Source organism: Erithacus rubecula, assembly GCF_903797595.1.
Source record: "Erithacus rubecula genome assembly, chromosome: 10".
NCBI classification, from domain to species: domain Eukaryota; kingdom Metazoa; phylum Chordata; class Aves; order Passeriformes; family Muscicapidae; genus Erithacus; species Erithacus rubecula.
The window spans coordinates 20,615,417-20,642,267 of NC_136662.1; the positions used below are offsets into that span (position 1 = coordinate 20,615,417).

Consider the following 26,851-nt stretch of genomic DNA (forward strand, 5'->3'; position numbering starts at 1 on the left):
CATGGCATTTGAAGACAAGCCTGAAAACATGCATTACACATATATTTTTATAGTAAATAAAGCATTCTTTCCCCCATAACTCCAGCAGTGCAATCCAGTGCTATTAAACTCAGTGCTTACATTTTGCATTTTCTCAATCCCTTTCTATCCAGGGAGCATTTCCTCTTCCCTCCAAGCACAGCTGCTTTAATCCCAGGGCCCAGAATGCAGATCCATTTCAGCCCTGACAGCAGGAGCAGAGAACAAGGAGCCACAGCAAGACCTGCTGAGCCCCAAGGCTGCTGTCACTCCCTCTGCCTCAGCTTCCATAGGTGCTATTTCCCTCTAGCCTGCATATTTTGGAAACAGCAGGCAGAGATGGGGTGGTAGCCTGTGCTCCACCCTGACTTTTGACATAATGATGATTTTTACCATCCCTTCCAGTGCAAGCCATTCTGTGATTCTATGGTGTATTTCAGGTGGAAAAAAAATGAAGAATTCAGGTCTTTTCCAGATGGGGACTGCTCCCAGCAAAGGATTTCCCTGCTGATGGATCCTTTGGTGCCACTGCAATAACCCAGATAATTCCAAATTGTTATCTTGAGCCAGAGCCTACAGGTCAAACTGGCCAAGAGGCTTCAAATGGAAGTTGACATCATCTCTGAGTAAGTGAACATTAAAAGGAAGGAACAGACTTTATTGTTAAGGCTGTGCTAGGCAAACATCTCTTGCAGAAAGTGAATAATAAATATGCTGTGTGCCATAGTAATGTCCATGGGGGAGGTAAGGAATTGCTATAAAACATACTATTCTAACTACTACAGATGTTGCTGCTAGAATTTACAGTTTTCCCTGTGTGCTTATCTCTCCTCACCAGTTTCTGCACGTTGAATCACATTCAAACATGGGCCATTTTAAGCCATCTTTTTATTATTTTAACCTTTTTTTTTTTTTTGGAGCTACAATTAATTTCTTCTGTGCTATTCTATAATGTTAAATAGATTCAAGACCTGTATTTACAAACCACATGCAATCCTATTTTGGCACATGGAAATTACATGCAAATACATTCTAAATTAGTTTGTTTATCACTCCAGAATTCTAATCCAAAGGTTTTGTTTTTTTAAATTTAGTTTTTATTCTGACATGTTTACAAATGAGTTTGACTCTGGAAAATAACTTAATAAACTCAGGGTTAGCTATGCAATTAAAGGAGGCATCTGGGAACCATAAAACCTGGAAAACAATATTTACATCTTTTGTACATCCTTTTTTTTTTCCTCCCTTAAATTCATAATTTCAAAATATTGCTGTTATTTTCATGTGAGGACAAACAGCAAGAATTCATTTTTATATCCAATGACCCCTCTCTCCAACAAGCAATTCATAGGGTAGCACTGGATAAAATGCATAGAGATTTCATTAAAAAAAAAAAAGAAAAGAAAAGAAAAAAAGGAGAAGATGAAAAATAACTGAATTAACATTGATCATGACTTTTCAACAGCATTTCTTATTATTACGGCCAGGCAAAGTCTCCTGTGGGCAGTAAAGCTTTCCCATGTATTATTAGCCCTCCACAGAAAGCTATGAAAAGACACAAATCTGTTTTGTCACAGGACAGAAGAGCATTTAGTTATAAGAGAAAGTATGGCCATAACCCATTGTGGGGTGGAAGGTGAAGAAAACAGAGCCATGGACGGAGCCTGGGGAGAGCAATTCGCGCAGTTAATTGCTGAGCAGCACGGGCAGCCTGGGCTGCAGCACACTGCAGGGCAGCCTGGCCTCCCAGGCTGTGCAGGTGAGCAGCAGCCCTGCAGCCTGCAGCCCTGCTCCTGCAGCCTGGGAACACCACTGCTCCTGTCTCCAGAGGAGTTTGGGGATGCCACAAGTGGCCGGTGCAAAGCCGGCACCCTGGGTGTCCCCCAGAGCAGGGAATGCCTTGCTTGGCTGTGCTGCTGCTGCTGCTCCAGCCCAGAGCCCACAGGAGACCATTCAGGAAAGCTTCCCAGTGTACAGAATGCATCTCCCAGAGTGAGGGGGCTCAGTTCAGGATCAGTGTGAAGTCGCTCTTGTCAGGTTTGTCCAACCTTTGACAAGAATTAGGGGTTTGGTCCAGGTCAGCTGCAATTTAACTGTTCTGGATCAGATCCCAAAGCAAACGTGCAGCAGGTCTAAGTGAGGGTTCCATTTGCATCCAACTTCAGGCCCTACACCCTCACAGTCCCTGCAAGGAAGCTGGGCTCAGCACAGGGCACAGGCAGCAGCACAACAGAATTTTGCATCACTGTGAGGCTCCCGGGAGGAAGGGCAGAAAATCAGGGTCTGTGCAGATAATCCTTTCTTCCTTCCTTCCAGCAGTCCCCAGAGGATAAGGACAAGGGATGCAGCTGTGCAACAGGGCAGGTAATATAATAAAGCATCAAGAATAACACAATCTCCTGCTATCTCCTAGGTATTTTGGAAACAGTTATTTTCATTTTGATTCATATGGCCCAGAAATGTGACTCTGGTTTATGCTGCCTCCCCCTAATGCTCTCTGCCTTGTGCCCCTTCCCCTCTCTGCCTGGCTCCTCTGGCAGCACTCTGTCCTGGCACTCACAGCATCTTTGCAGTCCAGAGCAGGGTCTTGTGCAATGTCAGGAGCAGACCATGCTGTTAAAACAGTATTTCACCTTCCCTTAACCCTCTTCTTAAGGACACTGCAGTGCTCCTACTGCCTAACAGTGCTCATGTTATCTCACTGAGCAGCATCTCAAATGACTCCCTCCAAAACTGCACTGAGCTGTGTGATGCACAGGTCTCTTTTCCACCATGGCTTATGCTGCACTTACAGTCTGAATTCACAGAACCAGCACACCTTCCCCATTCAAATCTCTACTAAAAATTCCTTTCTTACAAGCTCAAAATAATAATAAGGGCTCTAGGTTATCCTTTCTTGTGGGTTTCCCTGTGACCTTGGCTGACTGCTTTAACAGAATTGTTCTGCATGCAAAATAAAAAGAGCCCACTGGCTATCCTTAGAAACAAATGAGCTTAGGGAAAGTCCTTTGTGCAGTTCCAGCTCCCCCCTTCCTCAGTCCCACTCATTGTTGCTGTATAATCACCACTGGTTTTGCTATTTTCTGTTACATCAGAGATTGGAGGAAAGGGGGAGCAAAGAGACACAGTTCTGTGAAAATAACATTTTATTTTTGACATTCTCTTTCCATGTTTCCCATCCACTGCTCTGAGCTTTGTCTGCTTAAGTTGCCAACTGTTCAGGAGCAGCTTGATGTTACTGCATCCAGTGATACCTGTGGACTGGGGTACATGGATGCTGCTAAAATAGAAATGAAGCACAGGTGCTGCCTCTGCCTGGCTAGGTGAAAACAAAAAAGACACAAGCTGAGGTTCAGGCCCAGGTGCAATTCTGCTGCACTGGAATCACAGCACCCTAAAGCCAGTGGAAAAAAAGGACTTGGGGCTTTTCTGTCTCTAGTACAGCACCCAAGAAATGGGGCTTGGAGGCATCTGTCCCCAGACTGGTGAGGCTGCAGCACAGCTGTTCAGGGCTCTGCTGGCTCATGCATTTCTGCATTGTGTTCTATTTTGTAGTGTCAATATAATCCTCTGCTGCCTTCTAGATATTTAATACACTGACTTCTACTTAGTCTAATTCAAGTCACTCAGCAAGAAGAAATGTGCCTAAGTGAAGAGTGACAGGTGACCTTGAAAATTAAAATTTCATTAAAAAGGAAGGAAACTTTCCATCCTTTTTAAAAACATCTGATACTGAAGAAATAAGGGGTTTATAAGAAAAAATAAGTTTCTATTTTAAGTTTTCCCTGAGCTTACACAAAAAGAGAAGCACAATACACCTGTGCACAGACTTGCTCCTTTTCAGTCCCTCTAAAGGAATGAGATGCTCATTCTGCACATTGTGAAGTAAAACAGAAAGTATTATGTGCAAACATTTACAGCATAAAAAGCCTTGTCACCTGGGATACTTGCTGCTTCTGAAAATTCTGATCAAAGATAAGAACCAAGACAACTCATTGTAATCAATTATGCACAGATAGTCCTCAGCCTGTGTGCAATTCATAAAAATAATACTAAAAACACAACGTGGATTTACATGCAGAAATGAAATATGGACATGGTCAGAACACTAATCTTCTGATTGCTATCTGAAATTGGCAATCCTGGCGCTTTGAGGGAGTCTCTGGCTAGGAACTGTTCCCTTGAAGAAGTTCCCAGCAGTCCTTCAGCAGCTCCAGCTTACACAGGAGAGCTGCAGAGCCACAGCCCAGGGCTGGGGGTGGCAGGAGGCAGCACCCAGGGAGTCAGTGCTGCAACAACCTGCACATGGGATTTGTGTCTGTGCAGCAGAGATTATTAACACTCCCACAACCCCAGAGTCCTCATGGTGCACAGAAAGCCATTATTTGACAACCTGACTGAATTTAACAGAAGAAGGGTGCCAGGCCATATCCCATGTGTAGCACAGGGTCCCCTATATGTGACAGTGATCACTGGTCACATTAGCCACTAAATCTAAAAGGGAAGTTGAAAATGTGTCCAGGTTTCAGACAGTATGAACATGCCATGACTGTTGTCCTCACAAATACCAAATTCACACTTTGAGGTCTTTTCAACATCTTTTCCACTCACCCTTATAACAGTGAAGTCAAGGAATTCATGTTGCAATATCAATCGTCTCATCAACTTCCCAGCCCTCAAAACCTGCACAATATTCAGATTTCCACGTGAGGATTTGTTCTGTTTTGCTGCAGCTGATATCCTTTCGTCACAGGTCTTACACATTTTTGCCCAGGTGAGCCCCAAAGAGTACCTGGTGACTTAATGAGCAGATCAATTACTGTTCATAAGAAAAGATACTGTCTCTTTAAAGGTTATTTGAAGGTTGATTGCTATCTTATTGCTTATATCCTGCAAATCTATTCAGCCTTATGAATGAATTTGACCTTTTTATACTTACTGGGGGAAAAAAACAGAACAGAAGTTAATTTAGAGCTCTATAATACAACACTTTTTCCCAGAGAAATGAAAGGGCATTCAAATCGATACCTGCACAATAACACTCTGATGAATGTTTGCACCCAATTTTCTCATTTTGCTAACTTGAGACTGGGCATTTTGAATAGTTCTCAAAGAACATATTCTTTATGTGCTGTGAAGTATGTGGTATTGTGTCCAAACAATGCTAGAGGATAATCATTATAGGAGTGTCACTGGGCCTGAAAAGGTCAGTTAGTTAGAAATGTCAGCTTTCAATGCAACTGTGCTGGACCTTCCCATGTAAGGATCCAATTAAAGGGACATGCCAAGGTGCATGGAAACACCATGGTGACCCAGAATAATAATAAGGGATTGTGGTAAAGCTTGATATTTTTCTTCAAAAGTAATGGATTAGCCTTTAGAATATCATCTCTTCAGTCTTATTTTGGTTTTGCAAATATCACTTCTTCTACATGTATCCAAAAAAAGGTCACTTTTTTAAATGCAAAGGTGGGGATGAAACAGCCTTACTGAAAGTAAACATTCTACAAGCAAATGGGGATAAAGTTCTGGTTTCATTGTTGAATCAAGAAAGTGTCATTTCAGTAAAACACAGAACTGGGATATTTGAGATGGATGTGGGCAATCTTTGGGGACACAGGTGGAGATAGGTCAGGGGACAGGCAGAAAGATCAGGGAGGACTTATTCTCTTGGGACATGTGTAAGGGAAGGGAAAAGGGAATTGGAGCAGGAGGCATCTCTGCAATTATTATTCTCACAAATGCAGAGGTAAAACTGAGAATTAAGAAGGTACTGATCTGTATGAATGAGCAATTACAAGTAACAATATTATTTCTCCTTATCACAGCAAATGGAAATTCTTACAGCTCTGCAGATACTGTAAAGATGAGAAATTGGATATAGTAAAATTTTCTAATTAGCCTCAGGACAGCTGAAGCCACCTAATGGCACAAAAAGAGTAAAAAGAGTCCACGTCTTCCTTCTGCTCTCTGTTAGTGCAATCATCTTGCTAAAGTTTCATCAAGTCTGGAACAAACTTCTTCCTGTAGTTTTATGGCTCAGCTAACACAGACAACATGGGAATTCCACTTTGAACTGAGATTTTAGCATTTATATTTTATTTCTATGGTAGGGAAATTCTTGTACTGTGGGTTCAGACAAACCAGTTGGGGTCTATTGCCTTGCTGAGATTCTGACTCCCCTGGTTATCTCATATTGTGGGCAAATAGGTGGATTAATACCCAGTGATATGGGAAATAATTCACTGAGCATTAAAAGAGTCAATTATTACTGGAATTCTAAGTAATTTCTTTTTTCCACCAGCTTTGCAAGTAAAAGAGCATGCAAAGCTTCACTAACAAACATGAGCCGTGGTTATGTTGGGCTGTTTAAAATCTTCAATGCCATCCTTTGACATATACTCAGACCAAAATCAATGTGCTATTAATTAATAAGGACTTGCAAAAAAAAAAAAAAAAAAAAAAGAAGTCCCCGAGTTTTAGCAGCAAACAACTTTCTGTCACATTCTATTAGTTGGTATCATTTTTACTAATACCTGTCTTATAGCTTCATGACTTTGAGTTCATATTATTTTCATGCTTCAATTAGAAAGAAGTTGATAGCCAGACTATCCAGGAAGGTAATGGAAAAGTCTTGTAGCAGGGCTTAGTGGTGGAATTTATAGTTAAATGAAACTTTGAAATATACTATAAAACTTGTTCTTCCTTTACATACTTTTACTTGAGGTCTCATAAGCAGTAATATGTAGAAATGCAAAACTTAATCAGCTAAAAAATATAGCAAATCCCACATATCACTTTATGCAATGCCAGGAGAGCAGAAATATATTTTCCTAACCAGAGGAAATTAACTAGGCAACAGTCCTATATCTATAATTTAAAGCAGTAAAATATGTATGGCAGAAGCTAAAGCCACCTTAAAAGAATTCAGAGTAGCAGTATATCACAAATTAATGAAATGGAGACATTTTTAGAGCATGCAGCACTGATGATATTAAAGGGGGCACAATATTTCACCACATAGATCAGACTGATAAATACTTCTAAAGTCAAGCTTTTTTCCCTGTTTAAAAGTGTAAGAGCTTGAATATTAGGAGGAAGCACACACAAACCATTAATATTTCTGATCAAATCTCAATGGAGATTAGGATTATTTTACTCTGTCCCTGCATGTAAAACTGGGATGTGGTTTAGACATTAGGAAAATCCGAGTAAATCAAAAGCCAGGAGTCAGCATTTATATTTTTTTCATCTAAAACAGAGCTGAAAGAAACTTTAAAAAATTACTTTATATTCTGTGCTTTAGCCAAGCTGGACACTATGGAATATTCAACTACCCCAAGTTTTTTAAATGCAATCAATTTACTGCTGCCAAATGTAGTAGGTTTATATACATCTGGGAAACATGCACCTACTGTGCTGATGAATTTCTCCTGACATTGCACTGATTTCAAGAGAATGTTATTTTAAATTGGCAGTAGAGAGACTGGTAGAGAAGGATAAAGCCCTGAGGATGGCTGAATCAAAGAGAATTTCAAAAGAATTTTCCTGATGGTTCTTGGATAATATCACATGTTAGCTATTTTCAAAGCCAATAGTTTCCAACACACTTCCATTTATGGTATCAATAATTAAAAAATACTTCAGTGGGAGAGGAACTTACCTTACTGAGAAGAGAAATTGGAAAGCTGTATTATTATCATAAACACAGGAGATGCAAAAAGCTGTGTCTCCATGGAAAAGCTATGGAAACAGGGGTATCTTATTTGCAGCTGTTGAGTGGTTACCACAAAATGTGATGTGATTGCATGTGCGTGTTCAAAGTGCTACTAGAACATGATCACAGAGAAATGAAGGGCAGATCCTCATCTCCTTTGTGCAACAAGGCCAAATTAAACTACCTCAAGCTTTGGTCCTAAACCTCAAAGACAACTGGAATAGCGTTAAGGAAATATTTTGGATCCAATTCAGAGGTAAAGCTGGCTTTAAAGAAAATTTAAATTACCAAAACTTAAATCTCATTATGTCCCACTCCCTGCCAGCATGTCCCTGCCAGCTCCTAATGAATTTTTAACATCCTTCCCCCACCCCACTGCGCACATCAGCTCTGACTCGGGCACCCTGAACTGTACAGCTGCACTCTAATTGTACCTCACATGTCAAGGGGCAGGAAGAAAGGAGTGTGGCGAGAGCATTGATGAATTTAACTTAACATTCTCCAGCTACTCAGCAGCAAGGCAGAGCAGTGAACTCCCCTCCACATTTTACAGGGGTGTCAGTTACTTCAAAGGAATATATTGGAGCACGAGGGAGTCTGGCTTGTTCCCAGCTTATGCATCATTTGTGTCTGGCTGTTTCTGGAGATCCACAGCAAAGCAAAGACTTCCTCCAGTTTGGGGCACAGTGTGGAGCTTTCCGTGCCTGCTTCATTAGGGTGCTGGAAGAGGTGAGCCCTGCATGTTGCATACAAACGTGTAGCTGGAGCTGCAGCTCCAACCATCTGTGTTTCTTCCTGTTCTTTCATTTTTTTCACTTTTGCTCAGACTTCTCTCAGTCCAGAGTATAGATTAAAGGTCTGTGCTTGTTCAGTTTAACATACAGACGTGCTTTAAGGGCAGAACCTGTTCAGCCAGGTGTCAGGAGGCCTAGCACACTCTGCTTGGGGGTTGGAAGCCATGGGGAGCAGGGCAGGAGGCAGCGCTGGGACTAGGGACCAAGAAACAGGCACAGATTGTGACCCTGTGGTGATTCCTGGGGAATCATGCAACAGCCATGGCCATGGGGAGCAGGGTGACTGCCAAGAGATAATATTAAGGTTTCTGTGATTGCACAAACTCTCTTTAAATGTTTTAGTGCTCGGATCTCAACAACACTTAACTTACATTAATGGCATTATTTTACCTTGAAATTAACCTCATTAATCGGCTGATGAGTTTTTGGAAATCGTTTTAGTAGCACATGGAGAAGAGCTGTTGTACTATCTGCAGTGGATCACCATCAATTCTTGACTAAAGGTAGAAAAACTGGCTCAAGATCTTCACACACACACACAAGAAAGAGAGACGATATTCATTGTGACAGAGGTGCAAATCTCAGAGGTCACCTTTTCTTTTGAAGCCCTTTGTCTATTCTTACAATTAAGCAATAGGGTTTTGGTGGCCGACACCCCTTGTGGGACACAGAGGACTTTCACAGCTCCAACTAAAGCTGTGTGACCTCTGCCAAAAGCAAAGGCTGCCTGCCTGCGGCAAGGTGGAGAACAGAAACAAGTCCCAGAGGATTGCCAGGTGCAACTAAACAGCTCAGCCCCTCATTTGAATCAGTAAATTAAGGGTTGACAGTGATTATGGCTGATCTCAGCCATCATAACCGATATCACGACTTTGTAAAAGCAGACTGTCAATGTCAGATCTTAGAGCTAGGACTCAAAGAATTAAATATTTTAAAGTAGCAGTCTCCAAAGACAGATAAAAGCCCCAAGGCTATGATTTATTTTATTTTATTTTTGTATTTGTAGGGCTGAAACTAGACCTTTTAATCCACAGGCTGACATTTTCCAATTCTACAAGGAATTGAGTGCCTAACTCTTTGAACCTCTTTGAAAAATCTCAGCTGTAGGCTTTTTGGTAAATTCGGCCTGATCCAGAACCAAGCTGCTTTTGAGAATGCCTCACTGAAGGTAAAACTACAGACACTTTATTATGCAATCATGAACAAGTATTATATTTTTCCTATGCATCCAGTTATGGTATATTTGTGGTAAAATATCAAAGGGTAAAACTTGCATTTCAGAAAAGGTATGCATTATATAAAGCTTCCTCCCCCCTTTTAATGCAGTATGCCTACCTACACAGTTATTGAAGATCCTTCTAACTAATTGCTGTGTTCATTTAGTAGATCACCTTATTAAAAAGAGATCTGAAACTACAGCTACTTACTGATCACACCTATGCACAAACTCAATCCAATCAACCCTTTTACAGTGAATACTGTATCAGAAATTATGAGAAAGGTATCATAAGTTTGTTTTACAGAAAAGTCTCATATTAAGTCATTCTGGTCCCCAACCTTCTTTTTCCCTTATTGAAAAAGTGCCTGTGGACTTCAGTGCCCTTATCCAAGATCAGAGATCTTTATTTTTTCTTTTTCCTCTAGAAACAGAGAATGCTGAAGATATGGAAGATGAAAAATGTGCCATGTTTGTCCTTGAAGTTAGAGTTAGAATAGTGACAATAGCTGTATCACACTGTATTGTTGCTTTTATCAGCAAGTGCCCTGAGCATACATTAACATAATTGCAAACTGCGTGAAAAGTGAACATGCAGAAATGTGATGCAATTGCCAATAGCCTCAAACATCTGTCCCAACAAAGTGTTCCTCCTCCTTATTTTAATTCTTATTATTTTAACAAGGTTAGTGAAGGAGAAACCATGTCACAGATTATATCTACATTTAGAGTGTCAGAACAATTATTGATGGAAAATTGTTATCCAAGCAAATGTGTGTCACATTTTGTTCACTTCCCATAACACCTGTTCACTCTGCTAACACATGATTACCAGTTAGGGCCAGAATTCATTAGTCTCAGTTAAAGCCCACCTGAAAGCTTAATTCCTACACACATCTGAAAAACGAACAAAATTAACCAAAATGTGGCACTATTGGAGCAGGGCTTCATCTGGAGCTGGTGGGCAGCAAATTTCTGTAGCAGCTAATGGAAAGAAAGTGAGCCAGGCAAATAGGAATTCATTAAAAGCCACCCAGCCTTAAGGGCTGAGGTCACAGAGAAGCTCAACTGAACTAACCTGCATTTCCACCACGGGGCTGAGACCTTCAAAACTCAGTCTTGCCAGAGGCACACACTTTCCCAGTAAGAATAAATTTTGGTTTATCTCCTCAACAGGCACATTGCAAAATCCATAATGAAGCAGATAGTTTAAGGCATTTTAATTCTACCTAAATATTTTCTGACCCACTTTGGGGTTCTCAGCCCGGAGCCTGGACCTTGTGTCTCCTTCCACACACATAGAGTGTGACCATCTTCCAACTGCCCAAACTGCTCCCATTTGCCACCAAGGAAAGTCAAGCTTGCACTTCTGTGATACTTGAACACACTTTGTGAATTTGAGGGCATCTGCCCTGCAGATATACCACTAACTGTAACCCCAGGAGGCTTAAAGAAATATCAGCACTCCAATTCATAGAGTAAAGGTCTGAAGAGGCAGCTCTGTGAACGGATAACTGCCCGGGGCTTTGCCAAGCACAATATAGCTGTCACTTGTTATTAGCTGAAAGATTTTCTGGGGAACAGTGTTTTTCATTTTGCATGTCAGAGACGGGGGAAAAAACACATTTAGACAACCATGTGTTTAAGAGAAGAGAAGGGAGCGGCGCGGCAGAGCTCACTTACCGGGGCTGGTTATTGTCAGGAGGTCAAGCCGCCGTTTCTGCTGAAAAACAAATTATAAAAGGAATTGTTAAAAGGGGACTAATTTTAGTGGGTCAGCTTAGACCTGCAAAGTAAGTGTTCTGACATTTACAGCAGGATTAATTACAAGTTACATGGCTCACAGTAACTCTTTTGGAAGGGATCCACGTGTACTTTATAAGGGAGAAAAAAAACCCCTTCCTCAGTCCTTTTAATGTGTTTTTATTTGCACTTATAAAGTGTTACTATTTCTTTTTTGGAACATATACATGAAATGGATAGCTGGAAGCACAGATGGACCGATATATTTATAAAAGTGATTTCTGATTCCACAGGGAAGAAGACATGGAACCAGGACAAGCAGCTCTAAGTTCTTTATTCATATCAATCACTGACTCAATGCCTGTATGTGATCAAACACAATTATATTGCCTTGGGGTGAACCTTTCAAAGACATGTAAGAGGATCTAGACAAACTCAGGACTGATAAAAGAAAAGCTTCTTTTCATGCTGAGTGCAGTCAGCCCATGGATCCCGTTGCCACTGGATATCCCTCACCCCAAAGCTTGCCAGATCTGATCATCACTGGATATGTGTACAAATACCAAAATGCATTTATGGTGGCAAATAATCAAGTTTACACGGAGGACTGGTTTCTGGAATGGCTGCAAACCTTCACAGGGTAAACAAATCCACACTATGAGAAAGTAAGGATCTCTTTTGGCCTGGAACAAGCTATTCCACCAAAGCCTTTGTGTTGGTGGGGTGCATCTGAGGTTCCCTTTTCCCATAACATGTAGCCAGTGCTTTTGCCTACTCCATGTTCCCAGGCTTAGGTGATGTCTCCACCACTGTCTCTCTGTAGCTTGCCCCTTAATTCCAGGTGTTCCTGGACCATGATCATCTTTTTTCACTTTTCTGTGGGCAGAGAATTTTCCATCACAAGCAGGGCTTTCCCCATCCCACAGACAGACTGTTACTGCCCTTTCATCATAGCACTTTCCAACTTACTGTCTTCTTCCTAACTTTGCCCAACATCAGTGTGTCTAGCAGGTATTGAAGATTATACTGTCCAGTTTAATTTCTCTCTCCTAATTTGCTCAATAATGTCTGTGTTACTTTCATTTATTGTCAGCCCTATTGATCTTCCAATCTAATTCTCATCACTGCACTCACTGTATTCCCTATGTGACAGCTGAAAGTCCTTGAGGAGGAAACATTGACTTGGTATTCCCTACCCTGAGTGCTCTTCCTTGGAGATCATGACTGATGGAACTCCTTTCCAAACCCATCATTTCTCTGTGGTAAAGCTCCACTGGTTGATGTGCATGGACACAGTTGGTCATCCACTGAATACACTTGAGCTGTGTTGGGCACAACAGCAAATTTGGCCTGCTGGGAAGGCATGTGGGGTGTCAGGCTGGAAAAAATTTTCTGAAACTTTCCCCGCCTTCAGTTCCTTACCTCTGGCACAACACAAAATATATTGGAGAGAAAATTCCTACCTGTCTTTTTCCACTCCTTATTCTCTTAACTCTGCTGTCATTCGAGCATGACCTCAGCAGTGTGCTCGAGCACATTTGCTTTAGTGTAAAATACTGGGGCCAGTGTATGCCAAACCTTTCTCCAGGTGTGCCAGGGTAAAAGAGAGCAGAATATCCTGCTGCTGCCTTGTGCCACCTGCTCACCCCCCTCCTTTCCTGGGAGCAGCAAAGCAGAGCAAGAAATATTGTGTGTGAGCACAGGACCCACCTCCCAGTGGGAGCCGTGAGACAAAACTTCTCCTAATGAGCTAAATTTTCTATAGATCCTGCACCTTAATCCTGATTCATATGTACAAAGCTGTGAAATGCCAGAGCTTAGCCCCCACTGGGCCAAAAGCTTTGCTTACATTTCTCAGCACAACTGGAACTCCAAATGCTGTATATCTAATGAACAGCTAGAGCAGAAAATATATATCCAAAGCCTATACTCCATGAAAGCCTCTCCACTAGGAAAAAAGGTGGAATATAAATATCCTGCATCAAACAAACTTGGAAAATGTAAAGATATGGAACAAAGAGAAAGAAATGCAGCCCAACTGGCCCCCAGTCCTGATCTGAGTCTGTTAAATGGGGTAAAAATAAATATTAAATAAAAAACCAGAATAGCTTAGCTTTGTCAGGAAAACAAAAGCACATAGGACAGGTCAAACAAATGGGAAACAAAATGAAATTATTACAAGTCAAATGTTCAGTTTGTAACGTTTTTCCAGTTTGAATACTGCCTTCAAGCTGACCTTGGAAAAAACAAATTAACTCCAGATCCAGGAAATCTTTGTGTATATGTTGAACTTTAAGCTGAAGTTATTTCTCTGACTTCAAGTGGAGCAGCACTGATCTTTTGCATCTAACACCCAACTGCTGCAAGGGATTTGAAATGCCACCAGGTTCTTGGCACTGGCTCCACCCAAGTGCTCCAGCCTGGAGCTTGGTGGTTCCTGCCTGGTGACAGAAAGAGGAAAAAATTCTCAGCTCTGACCTTCACTGGTCCTTGAGGAGGTTTCTCTGATTTAGCTCATCGAGGGGAGTTTGTGTACACTCACCCCAGCCCTGGAGAGAAGCAAACAGCACAGTGCATTTCAGAGTTGTGCATTTAAACATGCAGAAATGCCCTAATTATGGACACAATCACTTTCCAGAAATTCCTGCCTGCTCTGAGATCTCAGGGCTAGCTCTGCTGTTTCCAGGGCTCAGCTGGATGCAAGCAGCCTAGTAACTAGATGGATTTAAAAAAAAAAACTAAACAAAAAAACCCAGACAGACTCACTTATGAGTAGCTATAAAAACAGCAGTATTTGAATTTAAAGAGAGAGACATTACAAATGTCACACCCATTAATAAAATAATTTAATCAGAAAAATCATGGCTGTGGGGCTTTATATATTTGCTTCTTTCTTCAGTGGTGAAAGATGCAAATTGCAGCTGTGGCCCCCCTCCAGCATGATCACCCTCTCCCTGTTTTGACAGATTTCTTGAAAGACTCAGCTCACAAGATGTCTGGCTTTTTTTGTTCTGCCTTTAGGAATTTTCCACTTCTCAAACACCTGCCCCTGCTGAGATGCTTGGGACCATCCCAATCTTCAGGCAACCTACCGTCCCAAGAATTTCTTACAATCTGAGCACTGAAATGCAATGAGTGTCATCCCTTGTGGGGAAGGTGGTGACAGCTTCCCGTGTCCCTAAGGCTGGATTTCACCCACGTTGACAAAAGGGCATTCCATGAGAGACACAAAGATGATCCCCACTGCATCAGCCCTAATTTATAAGAGCCAAACAGAAATATTCCCTGCATCATCACAGTATCCCTGCTGCTGTAATCCTGTCCTGCCCTTAAGGGGCAGCATCCTCTGTCCCTCTCTGCTGGCTGTTTGAGATCCCAAGGGCAGGAAGAGGCCACTGGTGATTCATTCTGCTTCCCACCTGGAGCAGTTTCCATTGCTGGCACTACCCAGAGGCACAGTCCCTGCAGTGCACCAGGGCTCCCAGCAAACCTGCAGCAGATCGTGCTCACTGCCACAAAATTAACACAATCTTTAATTAATGCAATAAGCACTGATGAGTAATAAATCATATTAAAATACAAGGAAGGCAATTTTTTAATAAATTAAGCATTGATTCACTCAATAAATATTAATCTACTAAGCATCAAGAATTCATTACATTTTAGGAAACCAGTTGAAGGATGTCACTGGTGAGCTGGTCTGCAGTGTGCAGAATGTCCCTGTTCACCCATAATGTACACTTGCTTTTAACTAATTCCTGAATTTATCAAGTTAAACAACTTGCCTGAAAGTGAGTCTGGATTACTATTCCATTGCAAGATGCAATTTTCTTGACACAGATTCTAACTCACCACTCGGATTTTTTCTGTTCCTTAGAAACTTCTTTTCTAAGTACCTCCTTTCTCTTCCTTGGTTTTGGAGGTCTTTAAAATATTTGCTGACTGGTGTCATTTAATTTTCACCTCAATTAACTTAGCAAGAGTTGCAAAACTGGGAAAAAAATTGCAAGGGGAGTGTAAATTAACTCATTCATTTAAGTTTAGCTTATCTATGAGATGTTCTTTCACACTTTACTCTCTGCAGAGTTCCTCCAACCTTTTATATAGATGTGGGATGTGCTGCACTTGCTTTGACTCTTATCTACAGATTAGCAAAAGAGAAGGGAAAAAAAGCCAGATGCAAAGATGCCCCACGAGACTGATATGGAGCTGTTTCTGTAGCAACCGGTGATTTTCTTCTCATGTAAGAATGAGCCTCGTCATATCTAATTCTGAATGTATCTGGGCCTTCCTTGCCAGCCAAAGCTGTGTCAAGTATTAAGTCAATATAGTCAGAAAGAGTGATAAAAAAGCAATTATAAAGTCATCTTCCTACTCCTCCTCCAGCCATGATCCAAAAGCTATCCCCATCTCCAAGGCCCCAGTGCCCAGCAGTGCAGGTGAGTGGGGATGGAGCTGGCAGCAGCTAGTCAGGAGCTGCTCCACACGTGAGGCTGGAAGCTCCTTCAGCTTCCCAGCCATCCCCATCCCAGGAGCCAGCAGAGGTGCTTCTGGACAGAAAGGCATCTATTCCTGCCTTGCTCTGAGTCTCCATATAACATTCCTAAGCCCAGAGCTGGGATCAGCTTCAGCTCTAGAGAGCTGCTCTTGGGTTTGTGCCTTTCACTGCCTTTGCTCTGTCAGTTTTTGCTGCAGTGAACCCAAAACCAGGCTGCCCATCACTGACAGCTCCCTCACAGGAAGCTGGAATTGACTCTGGGACCTCAACAGGACTTTGTCTTCCAAAATGTGTTTTACCCAGCCTGGTCTCTGCTATTGATTTCTTTCCCCTAATTTGAGTGTGTTTTGAACATGTGTCTGTCCCTCACCACCTTCAATTTACTGTGCAGGGGGTTTAAGATTGAAATTAAGTCCATGATGTAATTTTTTTTCCTGGAAACTTTGCCACAAGTTGTCACTAATAGCACCTTTTCTTTTTGACTTCAAACTAGTGGTTTTTTTCTGTAAACTTTGTTGACATAAGAGTAATTGAAACCAGTGTATCTTATCACAAATAAAGCTGAGGATGTACTGAAGGGTGCATTTCACATTTCTGAGGGCTTTATGACTGCCACACTCTGTAACATCAGTGCTTTGGAAATCTGTCCTTTCACATTGTGGCATGAAAGAACCCAGGAGCTCAGAAAAGGATCAGGGATATCCCAGGTGTGCAACTGGGCACAGTTGGGTGGCACAAGGTGACTGCCCACAGGCACCACCATGGTTTGCATTGGACGGAAAATGTGCAGGAGGGGCAGGTTAAAGGCTCTACCCCATTCTTTCTGGTTGCCACCTATTGTTGGACAGGTTAAGAATTATTCAGTGCTGATCAGCACCTGGATAAATTTTCTAGGTAAGGCTTTGATGAAGGAAGATGTTGGGGGAAAAGTGAGCATTCATAACTACCTCAAATGCAAGTTTCACTACTTGTATCTCCTTTCTTCAGAGTGCAAGAGTTACCTCCAAAGATAAACTCTTGATTTAAGTAATGATAAAAAAAACTACTAATTTGAATCCTGTAAAAATTGATAATTCAATGATTTAAAGTTACCCTTTTTTTCCCTACATGATGCTGAGCAATAATCTTTTCTTTCCATCCTGAAATCACAGGCTTTTGTTCACATAATGAAACAAGATCTCACATTTTGTACTTCCTTTATGATTAGCTGCTAAAGTTTCCTGGTATAATGATAAAATGAACCAGTCAGCTTGTTGACACTTGACTGGGATTTTAGCAAATTGCATCTGCTGTAGCCTACCCTGTGGAATCAATTATTGATAATATAGGTGTGGAAGAACATTTATAAAGTGGTTTGGGATATGTTATTGCTCATGCTAAGAACTATAATGAGCATTTTAAACCATTTTGACAGTGACCTATGCAGATATTTGATCGCTGCAATATGTGGTGACTCAATTCTGGTTTAGAAACAAAACCAAGTCCAAATAATGACAGACAGTGCCAAACCTTTAAGCTACTTTACTCGTTCTTCCAGTGCATATACTGTCCTGCTTAATATCTGACACTTGCCTATTTCTTTCCCAAAAGATGATGCATGGTACCTTCCTTCTTTCCCCAAGCACTGCCAAACAAGTAGCTGAGAGTTGTCCTTCTTCCCCCTTAACTATTTGTCTCAGGAACAGGAGATCCACACATAATGCTCTTACAGCCCTGTTGTGCTCCAAAGCTGTGTAGAATGAGCATTAATACAACAAAGGGTCAGAAAAGGTGGAGAAGCCATGTGTTAGCACACAGTCAGTATAACCTGTGGCAGTACAGGAGCCCCCAGGTGAGCAGGTTCCTACCAAAAGCTGCAGATCATTGCCCAAGCCATGGGAGGCTGAGCTCCCACTGCCAATGGGCACTCTCAGCTTTAGGGGCCCCACAAATTCATGGTCTCTTCCACATATTCTGGAGTGACATCTACTGGTACTTCATCTATACATTGCCTTATTGACATAAGCAGCACTCATGAAATAATAACCAGATTCGTAGTGAACCACTAGAAATCCAAAGAGAGGCACCTCTATGTTCACTGTAATATTAACACTCACAGCAGAAAGTTGGTAATGCTGGCTTTCTCTGGAAAGTAAGGCAGCAGGAAGGAGCTGCTTTGGAATGAACTGGTCCTTAACTTTGCCAATAAAAGTTATGACAGCAGAAAGCCTCTTCTGACTGAGGGACAATAAAGTGATGTAGCCAATACCTTTGTTCTGCTCCTTCCCAAAAGCTCTGAGCCTGCAAGAAATGAAGGAAGAGAAGAGATCCATTTCTCCATGCTCTGGCCTCACATCCTTATTGGCATCAAGCCTTTTTTTAGCTGCACTAAAAAAAAAAGGTGGCTTGTGCATGTTTTAAATGTACTTGCATAGCAAGGACTCAGAATCTACTCATTCCACAATTTAACTCAGCACTCCAAGGGGTTTGTTTTGGTGAAACACTGCCATGCAGGTTTTTCAGTTTCTTGTATTACTATGTAAATTGCAGAGCTGTGGTTATAATCCTGTGCTTGTGACATCAATTACTTAACGCCTATAGAGATTATTGTAATGCCACAAACAACAGATTATGTTTTAAAGTACATAGGAAGCAGCAGGAGCTAATAAACTCTTCTATTTAAGATTTATTTATCTTGAAAAATAGAGTAAACAAGGGCAGGAAAACCTGCACAGAACCCACACAGTGCCATTAACAACCCAAATCTATCCATGACACAGATCCCTTTGGGCACTGCCTTGCCATTCTTTAGCTGTGATTCCTTACACTGAGTTGTAGCAAGGAAAGGGAGAGCATTTCTGAAAGCAATTATGAACTTTGAAAGTTCACCATTTGTTGGGGGGTGGGGGGGAGAGAAGCAACAGTGTTCAATGAATGTTTAATTAGAAACAAAGCATATCTGCCTATACCAGTAATGGGATATTGACTGACCAGCAATTGTTTATGGGCTGGTTTAGATAACAGACAGGACAGATTAACCCCCAAAATTGGCAATTTTAAAATAAACATGCAATTGTATGAGCCTGTAATTGCATCATAAGGGAGACACAAATCCAGGGGTTCATGTCCCTGCTCTGGCCCATCTGGACCTTGAAACTGAGCTCTGAACCCACAAATCATTTCTCCCAAACATTCTTTTGCTATCTATACCTAAATAAATATTTATTCAAATTAGGTCTTAAGTTCCAAAATTCATGTCTGACCTAAGCAGCTTAGCTACCAGTTAGTAGTTTAGTAGCAGTTTTCTATTCTCTCCACATCAACTAATACTAAGTTTAATAAATTGTCTTCATGCCAGAATAGAGCCATGACACTGGTGGGGAGAAGAATGGCTTGGATTCAAAGACATTATTGGTGTGTGAAAAAATGGAATTCTAGGAGAAGAGGGGAAAAAAACCCCAAACACCTAGGATTCTGAAAATGTTGGGAAAATTTCTGAAACATGAGAATTTTTCACTGGAAGAGTGACTGACTCCAGCCCTCCAAGCTTTGTTCAGGCATCACCACAGCCAAAGACTTGTCTGCAATAGGGACAGGCAGGAGGGAAGGGGGAATAACTGTGTTTTCACATTTAAACTAGGAGGATTGTTGAAAATCCCTCCCCAACCCCCACATATTGTGTAATGTTTCTTAATCACTGCATATAACTCAAGGCAACATGATAAAAATTGCAGCAAAAAGCCAAATTAGGATCTATTATGTATGGACAAATATATAAATTTATATGTCCAACTATTTTGGTCTCATCTAATTTCAAGCTTTTCATCTAATTTCAGTTTGAGTCTGTTTCCTTTCACAATCCATGGCAGTGAGTTTGTTTTTCTATTGCTCAAAATTATTTTTTTTTCAAAACCAGACCACTGCTTGTCATATTCACTTCAACAAATGAATCAGAGCATCCCAATCTTTATTCTCCAAAACCTGCCTATTTAATTACAGCCCATGACAGCACTGTCTGGAGAAGTCAAATGGCACAAATGAGCGTGGGCTCTTCTGAAGGTAAAAGGAACAATTTGACTTTCCAAACAGACCCATCACTTTCTCTTTTTTTTTTTTTTTTTTGAAGTAATGTCGTTGTACTTCCCTATGAAATGTGCCAAAATCATTACTAATTCCTGCAGCTGAGTATCTGGAGCCACTGAACTTGTGGAACAAAGAACATTCAGGCTGCAACTGCTATCAGAATTCCTCAGGACTACCAGGGCAGCTCTGGGACTCCCTACAGCCACTCCCAGGGTCACTCTGCCTTTGTACACTACCTGGTGTAATCCACGTTTAATCAATGGGTGGTGTCTCTAGAATTGCAATTAAAAAAGTCAAAGGGAGGCTACTGGAGCCAAGGCAGCATTTGACTCTATACATCTCAACTGGGACAGATTTATTTTAGTTTTTAAATTTGGCAATTTAAACCCAAATCCTTCACCCAGGTTCTTTAAACTGTGAAAATCATTGCAGGGGAATTTTCACTTACAGCAGTTGAAGAGAGTTATATATGTTATAAATAATATGTTATGTTACATTAAAGGAGAAAATAAAAGTTTGGTTCATCAAAATCACCGAGCTGAGTTAGTTTGCCTGAAAGCAGCCTCAAATGGAGACCATCCATCTCATCTTAGAAAATGAGGCCATCCAGATATTACAAGTTTGCTCCTCTCCTCAGTCCATGTCAGTTTATTCTGACTAATAAAATAGGGGACAACATTTGTCCTGTCAGCCGAACAGAGATAAGAGGTCTGAAATCCTCATTTCATTAGCCTCATTGCTAAGTGGTTCAAATTATCTCTCTTTTACAGTTGTTCTATAAGCAATTCACTGACACCTGCTACCTGATGTATATCTAATGGTTAAAAAACCCAGAGCACACACTTGTGAAAAGTCTGGCAAACTGGGGACTACTTTGAGCACCAGGACCTAGGGGAAGAGAGAAGGGAACCAAATGCCCTATTAACCAATTTTAACATGAAACTGCTCATTTTTTGTGTCACAAATGTGGAGAGGCTTCAGGGTTCAGTCTGGCTGAGTTTCCCCAGCTGCCCCTGGTGAGACAAGCACTGAGGGCAGATCCTGCCCCTCAGAACCAGATCCCACAAGACTGAGGCTGAGATTTGCTCACGTGTAACAAATATTTAACAAGGATGTGGTAACTCTGTCATGAGATACTGCAAAGCAGTTGTCCTTTTGGCTGCACAGAAAATATGTTTCTCTGAGTAATGTGAAATGTGGATGTTTAGCTGTGATTTGTGACTCACTCTGAAGTTTCCATTTTTTTCAGAAATAGATAGTTATGTATTTTAATTGCTGCCATGGCCCTCATTTACATTCTTCCGTTTTTAGAAGAAATCCAAGAGGTTTCCAAACATCCATTGAGCATTAACCTTAAAAATTAATTATCTGGATGTTTACAAAAACATTTACACACTGTTATGAAAAGCAATCTGCTTCCCCAAAGAGCACCTATTTTTCAGTTAGCAAAAAAGCTGTGGAATGTCAGGAATAACTCAGGAGGAAGCATCAGTCCATCATTTCAAATCAATTTCACAGTTGCAGGAAAGGTGAACAAAGTTTCCACAGGTGAAAATGCCAGGAAAATTTATCTTTGTTCTTAGCTTGAACTCCATTGTGTCAGACAGCAATATTTCAGAGGGATTTTTTTGTTTTTCTTTTTTGGTTTTGTTTTTTTTTTTTCTTTTTGAAAGACCAACACAAATGTAAATGTTCCAATTTATAGTGGCAAAATTAGGTGTCAGATTCATTCTTGTTTTCAGTGAGCTTAAATTTTTCTTTTGGGCACTGAAGACAGAGAACATTTTTCCTGCTGAAATGTGGCTCCCCTTGCCACAGTCCTGCAGGTTTGAGTAACAGAGGAGATGCAGGAGCCCAGCTCAGCTTTGCCCTCTCCAGTCCCAGCCTCCCCAGAGAAAAGTTTATTGCCCACAGACCACTGCAAAAGAAAGTCTCTCTGCTATTTCAGCCACCAGAAATATGTATGTGCTAATTTACAACTGAAAAAAAAAAAAAAAAAAAGAAAAAAGAAAAAAGAAAAAAGAGAGTTCAGGTATTTTATATCCCCAAATAAATAAACTGAACTGTTCAGACAATACAATAGAATCAGTATTTTCAAATGAGCTTTTTAATGAAGCCTGAATAGATTTCCAGCCCACATGAGCGGAAAACTAAGTAAAATCATTGGGGATTACTGTTAAAAAGCTCCGTGGAAAAAAAAAAAAAAAAAGAAAAAAGAAAAAGAAAGAGAAACTGATCTTAGGGCAGAAAAGGCACTTTGCATACAAGGAATTGGCAAAGCAAGGACCAGAGGAGGAGAAAGTGTTAAGAGAACTGAAGATAAAAAAGGTGTCATTAGGAAGATGGCTTTGGAGCAGATTACAAAGAAACAAGATGAAATTTTTCTTAAAACCAAATAAGCAAACAAAGCAGCTCCCCCAGCCCTCTGATCAGCAAAGAAATCAGAACTGTCAGCTTTCATCTGCCTCGTACAATAAACCTAAACTCAAAAGAATGGTTAAGTTCTGATTCAAGCCACACAAAGCTAATTTTTGCTGGCCATGGCTTTCCCTACCTATGTGTTTTGGACTCTGAGGAACATGAGATTTTCTAGGTTGGAGAGTGTTTTAGTATTTCTACTGTGTCAACTTTGAATTATGCACGGATTTTTAAATATGGAACTGTTCCTCTGCTTATGATGACAGGCACATTCACATCATATAAAATTGGGAATGAGGAGAGCTAAACAAAGCCAGTGAGTTCTGAATTGATCACCTAAAACATCTGCTGTATTGCTTAGGAATTGCAGCACATATGGTATATCAGAGCATCCAATATTTGGAGGCACACTACCTATGCAGAACATCCATAAAATGTCAGAAACACCCATTTTGGCCATTTCAGTCTTAACTCTGAGTGTTCTTTTTTTTAAATAAAATGCCTAAAATTGTTCCTGGGTTTATTTTTCTGTTTTATCATGTAATTTGATTGCAATCAACTTATCTGCTGCCCTAAGTCTCCCCTGTGTTTCTGTGCACTGGGAATGCTAATAGTGTTCAAAACAACAAAAAGAACATAATGGAAAAGAGAAAAAGAAGTGATCATCTAAATGTGATCCTTCCTATCTCAGCCAATCTACTCCTTGCACTTATTCTGAGTCTCACCACCATTAGGGTACAATAATCCCACAGCAACCCTTACACAATATTGATTAACAACAAATCAGAAATATGCATTTAAAATGGGATTTTGCTCTGATTTAATCATCCTGCTATATCACACTCCAGATCTTGTTAAGAGAATGGATGTAACATTTTTCAACGACTGACCTCAGAGTGAATTAGACACCCAAATAATTTTTAGGCAATAATGTATTTTTCAGAATGATTTTAAGCATCAAAATCTCACTAAACAGATCAGATTGGAGCCTCTGATTTTGCATAAAAAAAAAAAGAATAGCAAGGCAAAACATCTCAAATCATAAATAAAAGTATTTTTTTAAAATCCTGTTGGCTAACTATTTGCTTTGCTTTGCAAGTTTTGCTTTGATTTGGGGGAGATTAGAGAGGCTGGACTGTCAGACTATATCCCAAAGGGAGAGAGAGCTGCTGTGCAAAACAGAGAGATACCAAATGGGCCACTGGAGCCACAGAGCCAGAGGAACCATTACATTGAAAATAAATTCTTCAGATGGGAACTAGTCTAGGGAACAGTACCAGTTCAGAAAAGATGGCAGAAATCAGCTAAAATACTTGCAGTTTCTTATGCCAGAGTTTCCTTTAACCAGTTCAAGCTCAGAAGGAGGTAAGGGTGAACCATGAATCAACACTCACTGAGTCTCTATGGTAAACTTATTATTTGTTGTTGCAGTCTCTTACAGAACTCAAGACAAAGGCTTTCCCTCTGCAGGTAAACACTAATAAAAGTGCCAGTATATTCTCTTTCTGCTTTGAACCTAATCCATGGGTAAAAATCAGTAGCAAGTTGCATAATTCTTAAAACCCCTCCAAAATGTATTGGATTACATTCTACAAGTGATTACAAATAAACCCAGCAGTAATTTACATTTTGTATCTTCAGGCAGACTGGAGAGATCCTCCTCACCTGTCCAAAAACATTCAGAATTTCAGAATTAATTCAGTATTTCAGAATAAAAACATCATTCTGGGGTGGCCAAGAGGTGAATCAGGTACTGGTTTTGACAATTCCAGCTCACATAAACAGAAGGCAATGTGAAACACAAATTGCAACACACAAAATCATTTAAAACAAGTGCTGTGCCTAGCAAGCATTGTCCAGTTTAGCAGGATTGTTATTTCTAACACTGGAATGCTAAAATATGGTATTTAATGAAGCTGCATTGTGCACTTAATGATAACCAGCTGAATAATTCTGAAAATGAAAAGCTTATTTTCTCTCTTTGTACTCTGAGGTCATAGAAACCTAAGAGGACAAAACTCACAGCTCACATTATCTGTGCCATAAACTTATTCTAAACCTAAAAGGCCTCAAATTTTGTAAGAAAAACAAAATTCAGAGCTTTATTAAAGAGCAGTTCCCAAAAGCAAAACTATTGCTGGAGCAGAGAGAATTCTGTGAGGGCTCCCTCTTTTGGCAACAAAATAAAAACTCAGACCATCACAAAAAGCTTTTCACAAGGGGCTCTTTGCTTTCAGGAGTACAAAACTCACATCACATACAGCCTGGCCTGATTGTGTTTTATCTTCCAGGGAACACCTCAGCTGCCCAAAAGCCTTCATTTAGCAATCCAAAAAATGCTGCTGCGCTTGAATTTTGGAGTTGCTTATACTGTCCCTTGATTCTGAAGAGCACTTGGAGCAAGAGGAACCACCCAAAATTCCTCATTTTGCTGGGAGCAAAACCTTCCTGGGAGCTAAGAGTCATGGGACTGGCCAGGAGCAGGCAGAAACAAAAGCAATTTGGCATAGGCTGGGATAAAAATCACAGGATTAGTCAAGAAAATAGGTCACAGAGGACAGGCCAAAGAACAAGTGTGAAAAATGGCTTTTTCTGATTAGTCCCTTCCTGGGAAGTGTGCCAGAAAGTACAGAAGGTCCCCAAGAAATTTCCTCAGGCCAAGTTTCACTGTGCAGCTTTTCCACAGAAGCTGTCAAATGGAAAAACATCTCGAGATTTTTTATTGCTATTGGGATTGCTGGCATGGAAGTTTTTTACCTGGGCCTGGAGTTTCTAGGAGCTGCTGATGGCTGGGGAAGGGGCTCTGTCCTGAGGGGGCTGCACTGGCAAGGTGCAAGGTGCTGCACCTCAATAGGTGCATATATATATATATATATATATATATATATATATATACTTTTTTTTTTTTTTTTTTAAAGGTAAGAAAGGCTTTGGATAACTTTTTCCTTTGTTTCTCTGTACATCGCCTACATTCTGAAACTCTATTTTTACAATGGGAGCTTCTTAGCAACTTTTAGTAAGGGTTATTGAAATTTAAAAGTTCATTATGTTATAATTGTCTCATCTAGGCCTCAAAGGCTTTTGTGTTATTGCTGTCCTGTGGGGAATCAAAGAAGAGGGTGCTGGCTATGTGAACTCAGGGAGAGCTCCATATAAACATGACAGATATTAGGGGGTCTTTCAATTTAAATACCCTGTCTGCAAAAGGCAGATTATTCTGGATTTATACACATAAAGAGAATATCATGCTAACTTTTTATTAAAAATTAAAATCTTTTGAGTCACAACAGAAATCAATATACCACAATTTGAGTGAAGTAGAATGATGATCCTGTGGTTAAGTAATTGAAAAGGGAATTGAGTAATCTGTCATTCTCCCTGCTCTGGGCAACTTAGCTCTGGGTGTTTTAAGCACTGCGTGGTAGGCTCCTAAAAGAGTTAGACATCATGTTTCCAAAAGCAATTTCAGCAAGCAAGGCAGCATTTTGGGTACATTCCTAAATAAAAGTTGTATTTTTTACATTTTGCACATCCTGGAATTGTGGCCTTTTCTAACATCCTGGGCTAAGAAGGTTCAAGGAGCTCAGCAAGGTGTCCAGCAAGGATGGAGGGCATGGCCACATGATCTGAGACAGCCAAGCATTGCCCAGCCTGGCAGGTGAGAAGTGACCACAGCTGTGAAATGTGAGGCTGGGCAGGAGCTGCTGAGAGCTCTCAAACTGCAGGGCAGGTCTGAACCCAGCCCCTCTGCTTGGAGCAGCACTAGACCTGGCTCTGAAAAGCATCCTGAGAAGCCTGACACCTCAAATCAATGCCAAAAATGAGACTGAACTACCTAAAGTACTTATGCATTACTGTACATAGTGTTGTGGAGGTCAAGCTCTAAATTCAAGAACTCTTTGGAAATCTGAATCCCTCAGCTCAGCAAAAAGGCTGCAGTATTTTCTTTCTTTTGTTCTTTCCCTCTCTTACCACCATAAGTTTGTCCTGTCTGGGAGAACATCGTGCAGTTGAGGTGTCAGACTAAGTTTTTTGTGCAGATTGTCCTTTGCTGTATGTATATACACAGTTCCAAACATCACTGCCTGTTATCCTGTGGCATGAACCAGAGTGAGGTGGGCATAGATGGATAACCACAAGGATTTAAAGGCAACACAAATGCAGAAAGGTGGATGGTGAAGACAGCAATGATGATGCAATTCTGTATGAAAATATATCTGTACAAACAGTATGGGTAAAATCTGTCCAGGTTTCAGCATGGACCAGAATAACCTCCAGAATCTGGAGTGATGTTTCCTTTCAGTACCTGCCATCAGTGCCTTTCCTGCACCCAACTGCAGCAGCTCAGGAAGAGAAGTGTTTGCCTTCATTTTGAATTTGCCTGT

At 40.8% G+C, this 26,851-nt stretch overlaps 1 protein-coding gene across 1 annotated transcript in view; it reads right to left on the minus strand.

Annotated features, from left to right (window-relative positions):
• LOC306806119 (BEN domain-containing protein 5) overlaps positions 1–26,851 on the minus strand; it is a 549,457-nt gene that overhangs the window by 80,308 nt on the left and 442,298 nt on the right. The window contains exon 6 of the mRNA XM_079314569.1: positions 11,429–11,468. Coding sequence (XP_079170695.1) covers positions 11,429–11,468 — 40 coding nt within the window. The remainder of the gene's footprint in view (positions 1–11,428; positions 11,469–26,851) is intronic.